The sequence below is a fragment of the Euwallacea similis genome, chromosome 20, assembly GCF_039881205.1.
Source record: "Euwallacea similis isolate ESF13 chromosome 20, ESF131.1, whole genome shotgun sequence".
In the NCBI taxonomy this organism is placed as follows: Eukaryota; Metazoa; Arthropoda; class Insecta; order Coleoptera; family Curculionidae; genus Euwallacea; species Euwallacea similis.
The window spans coordinates 516,572-538,626 of NC_089628.1; the positions used below are offsets into that span (position 1 = coordinate 516,572).

The 22,055-nt window shown below is 36.4% G+C and overlaps 1 protein-coding gene across 7 annotated transcripts in view; it reads left to right on the top strand.

Annotated features, from left to right (window-relative positions):
* Positions 1 to 20,165, top strand: part of LOC136415726 (band 7 protein AGAP004871-like) — a 67,713-nt gene extending 47,548 nt beyond the window's left edge. For 5 of the 7 annotated variants that reach the window (XM_066400485.1, XM_066400486.1, XM_066400491.1 and 2 more), the window contains 4 exons: positions 1,360 to 1,442; positions 2,344 to 2,603; positions 11,014 to 11,194; positions 16,744 to 17,966. In XM_066400485.1, the coding sequence (XP_066256582.1) occupies positions 1,360 to 1,442; positions 2,344 to 2,603; positions 11,014 to 11,194; positions 16,744 to 16,896 (677 nt within the window). In that variant the 3' untranslated portion in view covers positions 16,897 to 17,966. Of the gene's footprint in view, positions 1 to 1,359; positions 1,443 to 2,343; positions 2,604 to 11,013; positions 11,195 to 15,408; positions 17,967 to 19,403 lie in introns of those variants that run through there. The other 2 variants (XM_066400488.1, XM_066400489.1) reach the window with 2 other exon arrangements.
* Positions 20,166 to 22,055: the final 1,890 nt, after the last annotated feature.

Sequence of the window (22,055 nt, forward strand, 5' to 3'; positions counted from 1 at the left end):
AACAATTTCGAGCAATTTAACAAAAGGAGTAACAACTTTCCGTGATATGTTAACTAGTGTACTAATTAAGCGTGTATAGGAACCGTGAGTAAAGCATTCGCGTAAGAATAACGAGCAAAGTACGGAGTTAAGAGTTGACGGAGACGCACAAGAAGAGAGCGATTTTTCTTCTTGCAAAAGCTTAAATACTAAAATTAATGGTAAGCTAACATAGGCGTACTAAAAACTAGGAGGTCATCATCGACACTTCTCCTAGATCTGCCCTTGTAGCTTTGCTATCTTCAACAGCATAATTGTGGTTTTATTAGAGGACCTATTTTCTAGTACGCCTAAATTTTAGTACGCGCAAAAGGGCGGCGAGAAGATTTATTACACACAGTTAGTTTTCAGTTCGAACGAAATGCGTACCAACATCTGGTCATACGGGCAAAGGCGGCTAAAAAACGGGTAATGTTCATAGGCGTAGCACACGGGTTCCTTACATACTAATCACAAATTTAATTCGAGGCTTATGTAGAATACAATTAATCGAACTAATAGATTAAATCAATTATCGGATATTCTGTCCTCTACACGAGCCCTAACAAGACTATAAAAAACTAATATTTTTTGGAACTAGATAAGTCGGAATGCCCTGCAGTAGTTCATCTTATAGTTCTATCTCCGCGCTGTATGGAGAAAAATTATTCCCCATCCAGTCCAGACCTTCGGAAAATTTATATCTCGATAATAGGTGTGTTAGGGAACAAAAGAAATGTAGGATTACGACACCAAATATTACTCTGTACGGAGAAAAATTAAGAATATCTGATAATTCACGTCCCTGGAACATAATGATATAAAGAGTTACCCTCGAATATTAATGTCCTTCTCTTTGCGTCCGACCCCAAATTATTCGCGGGAATAAAAGTAGCAACAACAAAGGAGGAATATCCCTTGTTGAGGCAATAACTAATTTTATTGGACTTTACTTTTTTTTTTATTGCAGTAGAGTGAAATATTTGCTTTGTAATTACTAGAGATTGTGGAAAACAATCACATCAATCTAGTCTCTTTAAACATTACATAATTCCAACAAATTAGCTGATGATGCAAATGATTTATTGTTCAACACCCTGGAAAATTTACAGCATTGTAAATCAATAACACCACAATTGCGGTTTGTTGATTGATAATAACAACCGTATTGTTAATATAAACTGGATGTAAAATAACACAAAAGTAGTTTTTTGGCTTCGTTCCCGGGACACAAAACCTTTACTCACAATCAGTAAGCTGAATAGAGTTTTTGTTGACCAGGAATTAATATTTAAAAATTGCGTTGCATTTTTAATGGAAACATTTATATTTACATTTCAGGTATTTTCTTCATTCTACCGTGCATTGACGCTTATGCAAGAGTCGATTTACGTACCAGGACATACGACATTCCTCCTCAAGAGGTAAATTGCATATGAAATATGCCATTACCATTTAGGTTTAAGGCTCAATACTCCGTTTAAGTAAATTCAACCCTCGACACGAAAAGGCTTTCGAGTGTTGTTTTCGTATTCTATTATTAACCAGGAAACGATACCATACACCACGCGACAGGAACCCATTAATGTCGAGGACATGATCCACAATTATTAATATTATACTCGTATTGTGTTACGAAGGAAAGCAAATATCTAAATGGATACTCCATTAACTAGCCTTGCTCCATTAAACTTTCGAGAAGAAAAAGCTGAGTTTTTAATCTATGAAAGCTTTTAGTGCAAACTGCTACTCGTCCGAAAGTTTCAGCTTATTCGGAGTATTGAAACTAAAAAAATTGTAATAAATTGTTTCAGAGTGAAAACTTTTTGAGAATTTCAGCTCTTTATTATCGGAATTTTAAAAGACCCAAAACAGACAATTCATGTGCTTCGGCTGGGAGCTTTACAGCAAAAGTTTGAGGCTCCTTAACACAACACATTTTATTACTAAACAGCCTTTTGTATTCCATTTTCAGCTCAACACCAACGGCCTGTCATGTTAGTTTCAAAAGAGAGCTTTAAAAGTTTGGATTGTAAATTAATTCCCATCTACATATGCACTTTAGAACAATGAGGATTTGTGGTACTCAAGAGCTTAGAATCATGAATTTTTATTAAGCTTCTGTCAAGTTCTCAAGGGCATTAAGAGTGACTTGTCCTCAGGAGTTTTATAGCCTTTGTTACGTTCTCTAATCCTTGTCTTGTTTTCTATGCACACAAAGAAACTTCATCGATTGATGGTCGAATTTTGCGAAGTAATTCAACAGCAACGTTAGCACATTATCAGACTGCTGATGTATTAATTTCTCTTCTCGTTCTATTCTAGGTGTTAACCAAAGACAGCGTGACAGTGTCTGTAGATGCAGTGGTCTACTACAGAGTCTCCAACGCCACAGTCTCCATTGCCAATGTGGAAAATGCCCATCATTCCACCAGACTTCTTGCTCAAACCACCCTTCGCAACATTATGGGTCAGCGCCCTTTGCACGAGATTTTAAGCGAAAGAGAGAGTATTTCGCAGCATATGAAGGCCCTTCTGGACGAGGCTACTGATTCTTGGGGTATCAATGTCGAACGTGTTGAAATGTAAGTGTTTAGTTTAGTTACTGAATTCAGTCTAATAATTTGACATCTGCATTAACCACCGTTTACGCTTTGAATAGCAATGTGAGTGAGATTAGTATTAAGTATGCATTCAGAGCAGCGTTGCTTGCTTAGCTTTAAAGAAAGTCAAATAACAAAACATAATCCGTACGTTATTTACATAAGTGCCTTTCTGAGCAAAGATGGTCCATTGCCGTTTTAACTGATTACAATAATGTGGGATCCGTTAGTCAGATCGCTTTAATCCTTCTGTATATATGTAAATAACTTCCCTTTTTCCAACAAAGTTGAGGCACGATCGAGAAATCGCTTAGTTGTACATAGTGATAGCGTTAGTATTGTTAGTTAAGTTAACTCTGTTAGATTTGAGGTGAAAAGAGACGTGAGGGGGTTGCTGTACCCCTATAGGACGCCCACATATGTCGCAACCTGGTTAGAAGTATTCTCGTCCATTAAGAGGGTTTTGCGATCGTTATCTTCGTGTAATATTGATATTTGGTGATTGATGTCTATCCACCCTTTGTCAGCATTCACGAGGAAGTACCAACCAGGTGCTATCAGTACCGCTGTAATGTCGCAGGTGGTGTCATAAATTGCTCTCTAGCCAGGGTACGACACTGTTTTATTACCCTTAAATTTAGTATTTAAGAGTGCCCCGAACCTAAAAAGCTCCATTTCTTTCGAGTGGCTCATCTGTATCTATTATCCGTGGAGCAGAAATCAAAATGTTGTATCCATCTGTTAGGGCTTGTGTAGGGGACAGAATTCCCGATAATTAATTTAATGTATTAGTTCGATAAGTTGTATTCTTCATAAGCCTAGTATTAAATGTGTGACTAGTATGTAAGAAATCCGTGTGCTACGCCTATGGACATTACTCGTTTCTCTTGCCACTTTGTCCGTATGACCAGATGTTGATTCGCATTTTGTTTGATCTTAGACTAACTGTGTAATAAAACTCCTCGCCGACCTTTTGTGCGTACTAGAATTTAGACACGTTCTCGATGCTGGTCATAAACGCCCTCCAATAAAACCCAATTATATTGTTAAAGTTAGGCAAGTCACAAGGACAAATCTAGAAGAAGCGCCGATGATGACCTCTTAGTTTCTGGTACGCCTATGTACGCTTACCATTAACTTTAGTACTTAAGATTTTGCAAGGAGAAAATTCGCTCTCTTCTTGTGCGTCTCCGTCGACCCTTAACTCCGTACTTTGCACGTTACTCGTACGCGATTACTTTACACACGGTTCCTATACACGGTTAATTGCTACACTAATTAACTTGTCACGAAAAGTTGTTATTTCTTTGCTACATTACTCGAAGTTGTTAGTGAATAATAAACCTTTGTTACCGTTAGAAAAGGGTTTTGTTTTCATTTGCACGAACACGGTGTCTCTGAGACCGCGAACTCAGGGTGGTCCTTCGCAAGCATCCAGTCCATTGCTTACTAGACGTATCAAGAATTAGGCCATGTCTAATCAACATCTTGGTACCACGATTCACGAATAAACAGTTTGGTCCTTCGAGACGGATTATACATTTTTGGTCCTTCGAGCCGGATTAAACATTTTTGGTCCTACGAGCCGGATCAACATTTTTGGTCACTTCGAACCGGATATCACAGGACTGGATCAGAACCTGTGGAACATAGGACATCGAAAGCGGAACGGTGGATCCCAAGGAGAGCAAGAAACAATCCCGGTGAGTCAATTCCTTTTTATCACGATTTTTCCTCTTTGAATTTGCATAACCTCATAATCCCGATTTCCATTTGATACCTTAAATGGTCGTTAGTTGGATGAGATTGATACGACTTATTTACTTTCATTTATGCTCGATTTATGCACATTAAAGAAGTCGAAACTAGTTAATTTCTCCAGTCGTACCTCTGTTTGAATCACGTAAATTGATTTATTTTAACGCCACGTTATCAATAGTAGTTAAAAATGACCACTAGAGCTCAAAAAGAAAAAATTTCAAAACGATCCGAAATGGAACTAGGCTCAGCAGAGTCTCTTAGCGAGAACGATGAATTTAGAGAACTTTTGCACGCTCGCAGAATTTTAACTAAACGTTTATCCCGTTTTGAACAGTACCTTCGTGAAAACAGAGATATTCAAGAAACAGTTCAATTAGAAATCCGCCTCAAGAACGTGGAGGAGGACTATAATCAGTTCGATAAAGTACAATCTCGTCTAGAATTTTTAAGCTTAAACGAAGAAGAACAACGGATTGAAATCGAATCAGCCTACTTTAATTTAATTTCAGAATTAAAGCAGTTAATAAATTCAATTAGCAAAAATCAAAATAGTACTAATACTCATTTAGGAAAACAAAATTCACCAAGAGGTCTAGGAAAATTACCGGATTTAGGCTTACGTTCATTTTATGGCAATTATGAAACTTGGTTCAGTTTCAAAAACATATTTGATTCCTTAGTCCATAGCAGAACCGACTTGAGTGAAACAGAAAAATTGTTATATCTAAAATTATGTTGTAAAGGCGATGCGCTAAATCTCATAGACTCTCTCGACATAACTCCCGATAATTATACAATCGCTTTAAATCTGTTACAAAAAAGATATGAGAATAAAAAGGCAGTTATTAACATTCACGCTAAAGGCTTAGTTCTTAATTTACCAAACGCGAATAAAGGATCATCTGTAAATATTAGAAAATTAATAGATGCAGTTCAGCAACATAAATCATCATTAGGAAAATTAAAATTACCCGTGGATCAATGGGATGTTTTGTTGATACCGATAATATTAAACAAACTGGATGATAGTACTAATCACGAGTGGGAGCGGAAACAATGTAATACTGAATTGCCGACTGTTGATCAATTAATGGAATTTTTAACCGAAAAATGTCGTTCGTTGGAAGCGGTTCGCGGTTTCTCAACCATACAATCAAATAAGCATAATAGGGATAGAACGCAAAACAAAGGCCACGAGAAAAGAAACGAATCACATCAGTTTAGGAATTATTCGTATTCTTTGACCGAAAAAATCAGTAAGTGCTACATCTGCACCGAAAACCATTTCATTCATCAATGTCCTCGTTTTATCCAATTATCAGTGTCGGACAAATATAACGAAATTCGAAGACATAAATTGTGTAGCAACTGTTTACGTCCAGGGCATCTGAAACAGGAATGTAGATCAAGAGGATGCAAAAAATGCAACCAAAAACATAATAGCACGTTACATATAGAGAAACGTTCAGGAAGTGAACATGTTCAAAATTCTAGCAACAGCAGCACTAATGAACCTTCCTCATCATCAACTGAACATGAATCATCGATCAGTTCTCCATCTAATCCTTCGGCTCACGATGTATTGAGAAGGTATGGAGAATCCAAACAATCTACAGTTTTAACAATCGGCCAAAGTAACGCGGTCACGTACGATACGGAAAACAATCCTTTGGCATTATCATCGTTAGGTATTGATAAAAATCAAGTACTACTATCTACGGCTACCATTCTCATCTCAGACAGAAAAGGAAATTGGCATAAATGCAATGCCTTACTCGATTGCGGAAGCCAGTCAAATTTAATGACAGAAAACTTCTGCAGAAAGTTAAACTTAAGTCCCCAAAAAATTGACCTTTCATTATCAGGTATCAGTCAAATTGTCACAAAGATTAATCAGCGAGTGCACACGAAAATAAAATCCAGGTTCAACGAATATGAATCTAACATAGCATTTTTGGTTTTGCCCATTCTTACCGAAAATCTACCCTCATTTAGATTTCCTAGTTCGGTACTTCAAATTCCAACAAATATCAATCTAGCTGATGAGAAATTTAATGAACCAAAACAAATTGATGTTTTATTAGGGGTAGACATATTTTATAATCTGTTAGGTTCGGGTAAACTTAAATTAGGAAAGGGATTGCCAATGTTACAAGAAACCTCTTTAGGCTGGGTAATATCGGGCAATTTAATATGCAGAGAATCTCAAAGTCGGAAAGAAGTATGTAACCTTGCGACTAGTATTTCAAATAAAACATTAAATGACTCGTTGACGAAATTCTGGCAGATTGAAGAGTTTGAAAATGTTAAATTCCTATCTAAAGAAGAAAATTATTGTGAGGAATATTTTAGTCAAACTACAACCCGCGACATGGACAACAGTTTTGTCGTAAGGTATCCGTTCAATAATCAAACAGATTTTAGTCTCGGTGACTCCAAATCGAATGCCCTAAAACGGTTAAAAAATGTAGAGAAAAGGTTAGAAAAGGACAAGGACCTCAAGAAGCAGTACGTAGAATTTATGACGGAATATGAGAACTTAGGCCACATGACGCTTCAAGGGCCCATTGAAAGGGACATCTCTATTCCAAACAATTCTTATTTTTTACCCCACAGTGCGGTACTAAAGAATTCTATTACCACGAAGTGTCGCGTCGTTTTTGATGCAAGCTGCAAGACAAGTTCAGGAATTTCCCTGAATGACACGCTTTTAGTAGGACCAGTAGTACAAGATGACTTGTACTCAATTTTGATACGTCTAAGACTTCGCAAAATTGTTTTGAGCGCGGACATCAAAATGATGTACCGATGTATAAAAGTTCATGAGGAAGAACGGAACTTCCAAAAGATTCTATGGCGACCAAATCTTAATGTTCCGATTAATGTGTATAAACTCAACACGGTAACGTATGGCACATCGAGTGCACCCTTTCAAGCCACACGTTGCTTGATAGAATTGGCCGAGCGCAACAAAGACAGGTATCCACGAACAGCAGAAATAATTAAACGCTCGTTCTACATGGATGATCTGCTGGTTAGCATTGATTCGGAAACAGAAGCATTCCAAATTTATAGGGAACTCGACGATATTTTAAGTCAAGCTAATTTTAAATTGAGAAAATGGTCGTCCAACAGTAGCATAGTTTTAAATAGTATCCTACAAGCAAACAGTAACGAAAATCACGACAATTTAATTCTACCTCATGAAGATAAGCATCTAAAAACTCTTGGAATCAGCTGGGATCCTAAACAAGATACTCTGAAATACTCAGTAAATATTAAGTACGAGCCATCCCATGTTACCAAAAGGACTATTCTTTCGAAAATTTCGCAGATCTTTGACCCGCTTGGGTTGATCGGTCCCGCATTAACTAGGGCCAAGTTAATCATTCAAGCTCTATGGAAATTACATATCGGTTGGGATCAAGTAGCCCCGAATGACGTAAGACAGATTTGGGAGGAATTCTCGAATGAACTGGAGTGTCTCAATGAATACAAGATCGATAGGCTTGTAATTCCAACAAAGACGAATCATATAAGATTGTACGGATTTTCTGATAGCTCCGAAAAGGCTTACGGAGCCTGTATTTACGTGGCCTCGGAGGATGAGTCAGGTAGTCGCGAATTACGACTGTTGACAGGAAAATCAAGGGTAGCTCCAGCTAAAAAATTGACCTTGCCTCGACTTGAGCTTCTAGCGGCCCACCTTTTAGCCAAACTAATGAATACGGTAAGACAAATTTTAGACATACAAATATCAGACGTACGATACTTCACGGATTCTAGTATTGTTTTGGCATGGTTGAAAATTGATCCTGCTCACCTTAAGACCTTTGTTGCCAATCGAGTGGCAAAAATTAATGAATTGACCAAGATAACGGAGTGGGCTCACGTGCCAAGCAAGGCCAACCCTGCAGATGTAATATCGAGAGGATTGAGCCCAAGGGAATTGCTGGGATGTGATCTTTGGTTTCACGGTCCCGAATTTTTAAAGAAAAACACATCAAGGACGGAAGCGAACTTAGATAGCCATGAGGTTCCCGTCGATGTCTTGCCCGAATTAAAAAATAATCATACCACAGTATATAAAACAACGAGTGTAAATAGCAACAACTACGGACTTAACATTTTTGATAGATTTTCTACCTTCTTCAAACTGCACAGAGTAGTAGGTTACATATGCAGACTTAAAAATCGATGCCGCAAAGTGATGAATAAGTCAACAGCCTTGACAGTTGAAGAATTAAACGAGTCACTGCTTTTATTAGTAAAATTGGTTCAACGGGATAGCTTCGAAAAGGAAATTTCCGACTTATCCAAAAGTAAAAAACTCCCAAGCGAAAGTAAAATTTTGAATCTAAACCCATTTCTCGATTCAGAAGGAATACTTCGAGTCGGGGGACGTTTAATAAATTCACAATTTAATTTTGAACAACAACACCCTATTATATTACCGTATAAACATAAATTCACTGACTTGATAATACAGAATGAGCATATGAAACATCTCCACGCGGGAGTTCAAAACTTGCTTTCGATAATTCGCCTCAGATTTTGGATAATAAACGGAAAAAATGCAGTTAAACGTAACCTTAGTAGATGTATAAGATGTTTTAGAGTAAAACCGAAACCTTCGAAATTTTTAATGGGTTCCCTTCCGACCGCAAGGGTACCGCCTTCACGACCTTTTTCAAATTGCGGAATCGATTATGCAGGGCCTATACTCATAAAGGAGGGTACGCTGCGTAGAGCCAAATCCGTAAAAACTTACATATGCATTTTTGTTTGTTTTGCCACGCGTGCAGTACATATCGAACTGGTTAAAGATCTTTCGACCGATAGCTTTTTGAATGCTTTGGAAAGGTTCTGTTCCAGACGAGGAAAACCAACAAACATACATTCAGACAATGGTTCTAACTTTGTAGGGGCCAATAATTATTTTATCGAACTCTATAACTTAATAAATAATGAATCACACATTAACGCCACAACTACATTTTTAGCCAATCATTTGATAAAGTGGCATTTCATACCCGCGCGTAGTGCCCATATGGGAGGATTGTGGGAGGCGGCGGTGAAATCGACTAAGTTTCATCTTCGCCGCGTCTTAGGTGAATCATCTCTAACATACGAAGAGATGTACACCCTATTAGTAAAAATCGAAGCTTGTCTCAACTCGCGACCACTAATGCCAATCTCAAACGACATAAACGACTATGCACCCTTAACTCCCGCGCATTTCCTTATTGGTGACTCGTTGGCAAGTTTACCACAACCCGACTACCAGAACGCCGTTATCTCTCGCTTATCTCATTACGAACGACTTCAACAACTCCAGCAGCATTTTTGGAATAGTTGGTCCAGAGACTATTTGACAAATTTGCAAACTCGATGTAAATGGAAGAACACTGTAGATAAAACCATAGATATTGGAGCATTAGTTTTACTGGTGGAACACAATACTGCCCCACTGCGCTGGATTTTAGCTCGAGTTGTCGAACTCCACGAAGGAAAGGATCATGTGATACGTGTAGTGTCAGTGCGCTTACCCAGTGGAACTATATCGCGAAGATCATTGTCGAAAATATGCCCATTGCCCATGAATAACAAATAACTCTTTGTAAATAATTTAAAAGGTAACGACCTTTTAACGGGGCCGGCATGTTAGGGCTTGTGTAGGGGACAGAATTCCCGATAATTAATTTAATGTATTAGTTCGATAAGTTGTATTCTTCATAAGCCTAGTATTAAATGTGTGACTAGTATGTAAGAAATCCGTGTGCTACGCCTATGGACATTACTCGTTTCTCTTGCCACTTTGTCCGTATGACCAGATGTTGATTCGCATTTTGTTTGATCTTAGACTAACTGTGTAATAAAACTCCTCGCCGACCTTTTGTGCGTACTAGAATTTAGACACGTTCTCGATGCTGGTCATAAACGCCCTCCAATAAAACCCAATTATATTGTTAAAGTTAGGCAAGTCACAAGGACAAATCTAGAAGAAGCGCCGATGATGACCTCTTAGTTTCTGGTACGCCTATGTACGCTTACCATTAACTTTAGTACTTAAGATTTTGCAAGGAGAAAATTCGCTCTCTTCTTGTGCGTCTCCGTCGACCCTTAACTCCGTACTTTGCACGTTACTCGTACGCGATTACTTTACACACGGTTCCTATACACGGTTAATTACTACACTAATTAACTTGTCACGAAAAGTTGTTATTTCTTTGCTACATTACTCGAAGTTGTTAGTGAATAATAAACCTTTGTTACCGTTAGAAAAGGGTTTTGTTTTCATTTGCACGAACACGGTGTCTCTGAGACCGCGAACTCAGGGTGGTCCTTCGCAAGCATCCAGTCCATTGCTTACTAGACGTATCAAGAATTAGGCCATGTCTAATCAACATCTTGGTACCACGATTCACGAATAAACAGTTTGGTCCTTCGAGACGGATTATACATTTTTGGTCCTTCGAGCCGGATTAAACACCATCATTATATCAAAACCCTAGACAACGATATAGAAACCTACAATAATGTACTGGTTAAAAAGTTGGAGACGAACTTCTCCATTAAAGATTCCTTAATGAATGTATTAAGTGACGGAACGAAACCTTTTGCGTTCCAGCAAAGACGTCCGCTTACCCATCCAACTTCAAAGGGCCATGGCAGCTGAAGCTGAGGCGGCTCGCGAAGCTCGGGCTAAGGTAATAGCAGCTGAGGGCGAGCAAAAAGCATCGAGGGCTCTTCGCGAAGCTTCGGAAGTAATTGGTGATTCCCCCGCTGCTTTGCAGTTGCGCTACTTGCAGGTACGTATCCCACATGCCGCATGTGCTCTTCCATACTTTTCTTGCCTTTTGATACGAGTGTTTTTTTGCAAATTGGGCTTTGTATATTTGCATTTCATAGATTGGTTTTCTTCTATAATGGTAGCATTTGTGCACTTAATAATAAAACTAAAAGGTATATGACGTAGATGTGATAGTTTTGTAAGTAGAAAAACTTCAGCAGCGCTAGAACTTTGAAGAGAAAAGCAAATCCTATCGCCTGCAGTTTTCCATCGATTGCACGAGATATTTAAATTTAAAATTTCTAGATGTTTCCCGCATTTGCATTTCCCAATAGAAAGTTTTCTAGTTATCGAAAAGGCAATAGGAAATATTATCTCTGACATTGAACGTAATTGAAAATGCAGTGTTTGATTTGGATTAGGGGCGGCTACACGTCTTGATACGAAGCAAATAAACACTCGATTTCGATTAACCATAAATAAGCATCAAAATCTCTGATCTGGCAAGGGTTAAAATCCCAATAGATCAGTATTTCATTAACAACCCCACGTCCGTCTCAAGTCGGCTCTCGTTTACCTTTAGTGCAGGAAATTCTATAATTTATCTCTAAGGAAACGTTCCACCGATAGAGAAAGAGAAAGGGTGCTGTTTCATGGATGTTTGCCAAGATTGCCCATTAAATCCCTACCTTTGTAAAGTGCATTGTTTAGGGAAATCTAATTTTATCGCGAGCAACGTTGTTCAATGTCCGAAAGCGGTTTTGTTTCGGGTCGAATTTAAAATGCCACTCGCAAATACGATTGCAATTGGTAAACCTTCAGTGACAGTGGAACAAATCTTTGGCTTTCTAATTTACACGAAGTGAGAGCAAATTGAATCTGAATAAGGGATGAAAATGTAAAACTACGCTGTATATGCGTATTACATCCGGTAGACCATTTGAAGTGTTGAAAACGCGATTGAATGATTCCTTAGTATCTGCAAAAAATCCCTCAGCAGGAACACAACCCTTCGGAGATCATTTCAAATTCAAAATACTGAAACTCCGCATTTAGCTCCGAATGTAGTAACGTTGTTTGCTTGAGTTAACTACAGGTTATATGTATATGTTTCGCCTAAAAATTACATCTCAACATCTCAACAACATCTCTGAAATTAGATGTAAAGAACGATATTGTTATGTGTTTTGTTTAAATTAAGTTGTAGATGCTCAGGGGCCCATTTCTGAAAATTAGAATTTAATTATTACGTATTCAAATCACGTGAGAATTGTGAAAATTTTATGATCTTTGACATTATAAACATGTAAAAATGCATTATTTTCACATCATGCGAAGAATGCAGATTGGACCACTTAATCCAAATTTAGCAGAATTTTTTAACATCGAAGAAGGTACCTTCAACTAATTTTTGCTTTAGCGAAACTATTGTTTTTTTTGTCATTTCTCTTCTTTCTATTTTCCATTGATTTGATTTGACTTTAAATATTTTTTAAAATTTAGTTCATTCCACCCAGAGCCGATTTTTAACAGTTAATTTGCCGTTTTTCTGTCAGTCTTGCTAAAAATGTCTACATTAGGAATTTCCTTGGTGTCACTTTTGAATTTTGCATTTCAACTTACATCACATGGAAATTGTATTTTTTCACTAACTAACCGGAAGTAGAAAAAAGTGGGGTGGGAGTTCGGCGCTCACCAATTGCCCCTATATGTAATATAATTGATGTGCCTCAGGCCTGAGGGGTTAGATCGGGTTATTCCGGCTTAGTATCAGCCGTGGGGAGAAACCAAAAAAACAGAGGCAATACGAATTTCCAATACATGAATGCCAAATGGAACAATGAAGACCGCCCTCCTTCATTTTACTCTTTTGTGTTATTTACGTCAGAAAACATTTCACGATAATTATTATACTCCACATCAAACCTCACTTCCATTGTTAACCGGAGATAAATAGGCGCAATTTCAAAACTGAAATGGCGTTTGTTATTATACATTATACACTATTCAGTCAAACGCCCAGCGCAGGCCTGCATGAATAGAGCAATTTATCGCTGCCTAATATAGAGTTGAGCTTGAAGAAGGATTGTTAGAGAAAGTGCATTTGGGCCCCTGTATGCATGTATAGTATAGAATAGTAATTGTAATGGCGCATCTTGTAACTAATATAGACTCTATTGTGAAAGGTAATCTGTGACCTGATTATACCTCCCTTTCATCAAGCAAAACCGATACGATTATTCTCAATTTAGTTTTGATGCACAAACAACAAAATGCAAATTAAAATATGCCTTGTGCAAGGTGGGATTAAATTTACATGATGACAATATAATTAAAACAATTTATACAGTAACAGCAGCAGCAGCAGAAGCAGTAGTAACAGTAACATGTCTTTGAAAATGTAAATGAATTTTAAACATTCAAAGGCCCCTGGCATTTTTGTTTGTAATTTAGGACAACGTTATGAATAAATAGAAGATTCTGGACGTGCAAGTTAATTTATGTTTACCTTTCTGTGAAGCAACATGTAATTTGACGCGTAACGTTAATTTACCGACAAGATAGTAAAGAGTAAAGAGGCAGTTTTTAATCAAATTACCAAAGATGTTTTGGACATTGAAATGGAAAGCAAAAGTTATAAAACTTATTTTATTAGAATTTTGCGTTTCTTGTGCAAAAGAAGTTTTGGATTGACTGCTTTGTTATAGTTTGACTGCGTTAAACCTTATTACTGGAGCATGCGGTAATGCAGCTGCTTTATATTAGGAGTTTAACGAAGTCTTTACTCTTGTGTAAATTTATGCAGGTTATATTTAAGTGGTAAGTACATAGAGACCAATTTACTTAATTTCCTAGGTCAAAGGCTTCATGATCTAATGCAACAATGCGAAAAACGTACAAAGTACATTTTCAATAGTTTAATTCATAAAATTAATATGTATTGAATGTGATTTAAATATATTTTGATTCCATTTCCTATTTAATCAGAGATAATTAAATTTATTGTATTGTTGTTGACAACTAGTGCGTGCGTTCCGAAAATTTGTAATGAGAATAAATTACGAGAAACATTTTATAGCGTTTTGTTCGGATTTTGGTTCCAATAATATTGTGCAAATAAGATATTAACATTCAAATATACGGGGTTGAATATTTAACTAGAATAAATTCTACATCAGAGAACCAATCGTTTGCTAAGGAAATGAAAAGTCGTGAGGTCTAATTTTTGTTCGATTTGAATTAATTTTTCATTCCTTTAGGACTCGAAGTAGAGGGGTACCCATATACACTGTGTCCAAGATCAGGATGCACTCGACTAGCTGAAAGCTTTGAAGTCTTATTTCAAAACACATTTCAGATTTTCAAATTTAATTCGACTACGATTTTCTTGCTATCTGTCGATTATGTATGCATTTTATTATCTCTATCATAGAGTGAATCCTTTTCTTTAATCAGGCAGTGTTGCAGATTGCTCGCATATGTAGTTTTTACACGTAAGTTAGAATTTTGAAAAAAAGGTACAGGGAGGAAAGCTTAAAAAATATATCTGTCGCTCCCCCTATTGTTTCACTCAACTTGAATGACAATGCCTTACACCATTTCCGAGATTTCGCCTTGTGACACTTCTAAAATCCCACCCTGTATACCATTTTGTTTGGAGTAAAAAGAAAAATGTCCAGATCTCTACTCTCTACTACTAAGTAAGATACATGACATGCCGGGACATAGGAACTTGTTTTCTGTGCTACATAGCAGAAAGAAAAAACTGGCTACAAAGTAAACTGCATTTTCAAATATACCTTTGAATAAAGCCTTAAAGGCCATAAAAGGATTATCGAAAATAATGATTCTTAACCAAAAAGACCTTATACGGTTTTCGAGATTCCGGGGATGTGGCGCGAATCTAACCACCGCGATATGAGGATGTAAAAACTTCTCACGGTCGATGATTTATATATCTGAGGGAAAATTGAAAATTATGGGACATGGCTGCAAATTTCCTGTTAGGACAAGTAGAGTAATACAATTACAACATGTAATAAATTGTGTCCAATGAATTGAATGAACCGAAAGAACGTCACACCAGTAATAATTGGGTCACAGATTGCACTGTTTCCAGTTTATTCCTACAACAATAATAAACTTCTCTATATGTTGATGTTGCGGACAATTCTAGGAAATACATTTGAACCCAATAAACATAATTTTAAAGAAACTTTTATTCTTTTCAAGACACTAAATACGATCTCCACCGAAAAGAATTCCACGATCGTATTCCCCCTCCCTATCGATATACTCTCTTATTTCATGAAGCACTTGGAACAGAAGGAGTAAAGACCAAAGGACCTACTACTTGTACTTGAAAATAAACACAATTCTTCGTTCGATTAGCAAATGCACCTTGTGATACTTCTGCAACGAGACAGACACTAATTTGATTCCAAAGATATTATTATGAAGTTGTAGAAGTGTCATGTGGACCAATCCAGTTGTTTCGTTTAGGGATCTCTAGTCAATATGAAATATTTTTAAGAGCCTATTTGACATTTATATCAACGGTAACTTAGTGTTAATATTTTTAAGAAAAACCAGAAATATATACAGTTGTTTTATGATTGTATGCGTTGGTTGCATAGAGATTAAAATGAACTAACCTTTATGCAAATTTTCATACAAACTGCTAGGATAAACTTCTGGATGTCTCTACCAGTGTAAATAATTTGCCTTAAGAACTTATTTGTGCTGGTACTTTAGCATTGGGTTGACTATGTGCCAAATTTGAAAGCAGAAAAAATAGAGGTTTCTGCTGTTAAATGAAAGCCTCGACAACCATCCACTTAAGTAGAAATTAAGGTTTTTATACATAGTGGACACTCCGAGAAAAATACAAAAAAAATTAGAGTTAATTAATTATATCGAAGTAGCTCTTAAGATTTGCCCTTTTTGACAACTAGAGAGAGAGTACGTCTAGAAAAATGCTTTTAAAGTTCCAGTTTTAAGGATTTTAGCGCGTTGTTTAGGCTATTAACGTAAAGCCATTAGATCGTTGTTCTTTAGAGGTGTTGAAAATTTTAGCAATCAATATATCAACAAGTATTTAAATAGTAGAGAGAAACTTAGAAGTTTCCATGTTTATCGCCAGAGATTGGGTAATCAGGTCATCGGTTACTTTCGCTTCAATGCTTACACTTACACGATAAAGAGCATGGCGTGAAGACATAACATACGATTTTATCATCAAAGTTAAGGGAAAATGGGGGAGTAAATGATTGGAGTCGTGCTAAGATGGTGCAGTTACGTTTGTTTTCTGCAAAGCGTCTGATAATGTGACAGTTTACATGTGCGATTTTAAAAATTGACTTTAACATTGTTCTGTATAATTTCTGGAGTTTTCTTTCAAGCGTATTTCCCTACATCCCCCGCCCTTGCAATTCCAACCTCGTCTAATACATACAGACATCTCAAGCAACATATATCAAATCGTTCCCGACTGTTGGAGCGGTGACGTCTCAATTTCCCTTAACCTTGCGATGATCTCTCAATAAACAAAAGATTTCTCTTTTCTAGACTTTATCGAAAATCTGCCACGGCAAATTCTCGACCATCGTGTTTCCGGTTCCGCTCGATCTAGGTACTCCATTTCTGGATGAACTTAAGCACTTAGACCTATTTAATCCTAGAAATAAGGACAAAGAACATTTAATCCAAATCGCTCAGTAAGTTTTAAGCGGCCGCGATTCCCAAAGGTCTTTTCTACAGTTAAAGGGACACATCTGAGACAAAGACCTTTTCGATCCAGAGGAAAAGCTTTAGCAGAAGCGGTTTATGTTGCAAGTAAATAGTTTCTGCTATGTGCCAGACGAGCATGCTCCGTTTCAAGGTGGATAAGTTTAACTCGTGATTATCGGCCTTAAATATGGGCTCGCATGCTTGTCCCTCGAGTGTTTGGTGGTCAGTTGTGGGGTGATAAATACTCACTAACGAAGTTTTATTAGGAAGTATTTGTTGGTCAGCTAAATGCTACTCTTCCAGAAGTTTAAACTTCATCTTCCTTTTTGAATCACGTGGAATTGAATTTGGAATTAAAGGTTAGTCACATTTCAGCATCACTTTTTGGTAAAAATCAAATTCTAGTTAGGTCACAAAAGAAGCTTTTTACTACTCCCCTTTAAGGGTTATATAAATGTTTACAAACCTTAATCGTAAGATAGAGTTCAGTTTCTGCGTGTATGTATATTTTTTAAATACGTTTGGATATTTAAATGTGGAAAACTATATTAGTATATGACATTATAAGACACGACTATCGTACTATTTGCATCAATGTTCCCTTTCTCGTACTATCTCCAAGATAAGGTATAAACGAATTTACTGTGTATTTTATATATCTTTGTTGTTGACGAGCTAAATGCGTTTGAGATGTAAATTTACTCGCAATATAAGGGTTTGTAGTGTGTGCGAGCTATAATACATTCTTCACTGAGTTTGTCCAATATTGAAGTTTTAGAGATGCAAAACTTCGCATATTAGACGGATAAGAAGAGAATTTTTGCCATACATTTTATAAATCTAGACGAATAGTGTTCATCACAAATAATAATATTATTGAACAAAAAACCCTCGAGTTCCTTCTGAAAAAGGGGGAATTTTATGTTCGTTCTTAAACTGAAAACCAAAACATCCACATAAACCCATATGGCTCGTCAACGTTATTTTATATTCAGACTACTTTCAGCACATATTGTATAAGTGTACACAATTAAAATCCATTAAATCATTCTAAAATTGTATTCATATGTTTCATTTTGAAGCACCATCACCAATTCGACACAAAATATTCTCCCCTCGGGCCTTACAATCCTTTCTAGTATTTGGTATTATAGACTTGCTTTCTTGTACAATGTTATTCAGCACAAATTTAAATAATACAGCACCTTCTAACGCTTAATATACATGTCAAAAGAATGGCCTACACGTTTTCCTTGTCGCTTTTGAACCGTAAGCAATATGCAAAGAGGTTGCAATTTTGCGGATGGGTGAGTATCTTATATCAAAGGCTTCCATAAAAGGCTGCGAATAGTACAGAAATCGTATTTCAACAAGGAAACTATTCGGCCATCCTTTGCTGAAGCTACATTGATTCCTTTGGACACAGTCGAGATTGGTAAGCATTTTTTTTTTGTGTTTTCCGCTTTGTTTGAAGACGTTGGAGCTTTATTAAAGATTTGAACGTGAGTTCAAAGCTTTGAAATGCCGGACTTACTGCTGATAAGCAATTTTATTCAATATTTCGCAATTCCGATTTTACCATACGTTGTTCAAATAGTTTCCCGGGCATGAGGGCTTAAATCTGTTTGACCTCTTCTAGTTATTTTCCAATATCCTGTAATTGGAAATGTGGACAATACTAGAAACGTGGCTGAGTGCTTAACCGTGGAAAATCGTGTGTTCCAGTTGAACTTGAGGATTATAGGGGTAAATGGGAGTTTTTTTGTTAGGTGTGCTCTCTTTTTCAATGGAAATACATGTCTGAACTGGCATAATCAGACTGAGCAATACACATCAGCTTGATAACGTTGTTCAAAGGGATTCTTTAAAAATTAAATTTGCAAATACTTGATTTTAATTTTTTTCGAGGAGATCCTGCATTGAAAGGCCGCACGACAGCACTTCATAAAATCACTTTTCAATACAAATAAATTGTGTTTGAAAGTTGATATAATTAAAATTAATAATGTGTCATTTCACGTCAATTCGAATTTAGGAAAATTGTACCGAATTAAGTTCTTTTTGATAATTAATAATTCCCCGGGAAGGAAATTAACGTCTCGACGTTCTTACACTGCTACTTGAGTAAGAAGATAAATTAAATTATCTGATAAATCTAAAAAATCAGGGCTATTAATCGAAACAAATTTGTTAAATAGTTCCAACGAAAACCAATGTTTACTGACCTTATTTTGTATTGCAGAAAGGCCTGTTCCTTCACTGCTAAATGAGTTAGGTGATAGATTTTACTGGCGGAAATCAGCCCTTTTGTTGAACATAAAGACAGAAAATCACTTTATAACCATTTTAATAACGCCAACAAGCGTCTTCAACTTCAATCGCATACCAATCATTTCAATAATACTTAAATCAATTTCGGAGGCTCCATAAAATTGCTTCGCCTTTTCTGATCTCATTTACCGCTGAACTTTAAAAGAATTTTCATTTTCTCTCCCTAGACTTTGAATACGATTTCGGCCGAGAAGAATTCAACAATTGTGTTCCCATTGCCGATCGACATGCTCACATACTTCGTGAAAGCCAGCGAGGCATCCAAGGCGAATGCCAATGCAAACATGATGTAATGCCCTAAATTACCGAAAAGGCAATGGATCAAAGGGCCATTGATGAGTTTGGTGGCTTTAGGTGGCTTTAGGTGTTGTGGTTAATTAGATTTAAATGCTTTAATACGTGATATGTAAAATTTCATCCATACGGCTTAATCTCGTACCAAACTATCCAATTTCTTGTGTAAAACACTGAATACTTTATCTAATATGTAATTTCTGTAATATGTCTAAATGCTGTACAACGCATTGAACGGGAAATTGGGTAATTTAGCGAAAAAATTAATAAAAGAAATTTGACTTATTTTCCAAAATGTTCAATATTTTGTGTGTGCAATTTTTTTATTTATTTTTTTTATTTTACTTCAAAAGCATCTTCGGCGTGTGTTTGGCTTAGTAATATAGTTTTAGTAATTAAATGTGAGCAACATAAATATTTTTTTAAAAACTTGTAGCACCTTAAATTAAAGTGTTTTAGTGTTCTAAGGACGACGTAATACTTGTTAAAATGGAGAGTGCCAATTAATTGGGTTTACTGACGCTGTGCGTGAAGATAAATTTGTACAATGTTATTTTTCATATCACTTCAATAGTCTGTAAAAGCTTGTGCATCTAAAATGAGCAACTTGTACCTCTTTTTAAGTTAATAAAATTTTTAAATTTGTGTCTTGCATCATTATTTAGGAAGAAAATATGGTAAGAAAAAAATACTTTAATATTTTATGACAACAAAATTGATCGAAAAATTAATCACCCTCTTAACATTCCTTTCAAATAAAAGTAAACCCTCTTTTCCTGGCTTTTCTTTACTTTCCACGTTTGCTAATATTGACACAATTCCATTTTACAGGGCCGTAATTAAATGTAAATTGAAATGCACACTCTCAATATCGCCGTTTATTCAGGTGTTTGCTTCCATCCGACCCTAAATAAATATGCGTTTAATTATACAGCTTTGCTAATTCTCGCAATTACATACATTTTTGCTTCTATATAAGTTGGTCTCTTTCCAAATATTCAAAATTCTACCGTTATTGTATAATCAATTATTTCTGATTACCATAGTAAAAAACATTTCTACATTGTTCTATGAAATCATATTCCAAATAACAGAAAATCGGTCGTGAATGTAGTCAATTATTACGAAATTATGTTAATTTTGTTGCGGCTCACTAAATTATCGGGGAAATATGGGCGATGCATTATTTGCAGAATTATTATGGCCAGTAATTAATTTAGCTGTTAAAGCAGGCACCACTGATTAATAATTATTTTACCAGTATCATTGAGTCGATTTAAAATTATTAATGCAAATTTTGTTTTAATTAATTCATTAAGTTTTATTACAAAAATATCACTGTTGTTAGTGTTTCCATGGGGTTTTAGACATTCCCATGTAAAAATAGCGGTGTGAGTACGAGGAAATTTTAAATAATTTAAATTTTGGCAAAACTTCTTTTCTTCTCAAATACCCTTAAGTTTATTGTATATATTAGTTTTCCAAACTTTCCTTTAAATCAGAACAAATTTCCTCAAATGTATATCAATAATCGTAGCATAATATTTTCCAAATCTTATAAAATGTCTTTCCCTTCTTAGAATTCTAAATTTGCAGTTTCTTGGATTGGATTGGACAGTAAAAGATTATAGAGTTTGCAAGAGGACACATAAATTTCACCTTTGAAGGCTGAAAATAAGTTTTGTTTCCCAACGAAACAATAATAAATTTTCATTCACCAGATGGAATAAACGCGTCTGGAAAAGACCAGGAGTGAGGTTTTCTGTTTACAATATCTCTCCAAGGATCCCATTTTTGGATGAATCATTAATGTTCTGGGAAGGAATTTATTTCGACAAACGCACTAATTCAATTCCCATACGGAAAAGATTCATGTATACACATTTCAACGCAGAAAATGGCCTAATCTTTATGCAGGGCAGCCTTCGGCCCCACATTCCTAAACGAACCGTGGACTGTTTTGGGTTTGTTAATATTCTAACCATGGATTGGCCCGCAAGGAGCCCAGATACGAAACCTATTGATCACATATAGGTTTTACCAAATACTTACTCTTATAAATCTTAAGAGATTTTTTTTATCACCGGCAAAATCTTCAAAAAACACCCGGACTAGCGATCGACTAGTGTGGGATTCGTCGAGGCACCTATCCAATAAAAATCTCGGAATGAAAGAACTTTCTCCGACTCCGGAACTGTCTGAGAAATATATCGTCAGGGTTGGAGAGCACTGTGGGTAGCTATTATCTACTCCACTCGTTTTCTGCTAGTTGATTCTGTTCTCTCCTCATCTGTTATGTTTTTAGAACACTTACTGAGTCTTTCGGTCATTTCGGTCCTGTTGTATTTCTTCTCGTTCTCAATGTAATTGAGAAGGCCTTTGTAATGGCTTCACACCTTCCCATGTGTAATTTCTGTACTTTCAAGGTGCGGGGCAAATCCGATCTTTCTTCTTCCAATCACTTTGGCTATGCCCTTGTAGTCTCGTATACTGTTGTTACCAATACTGATATATAAATCCGACAG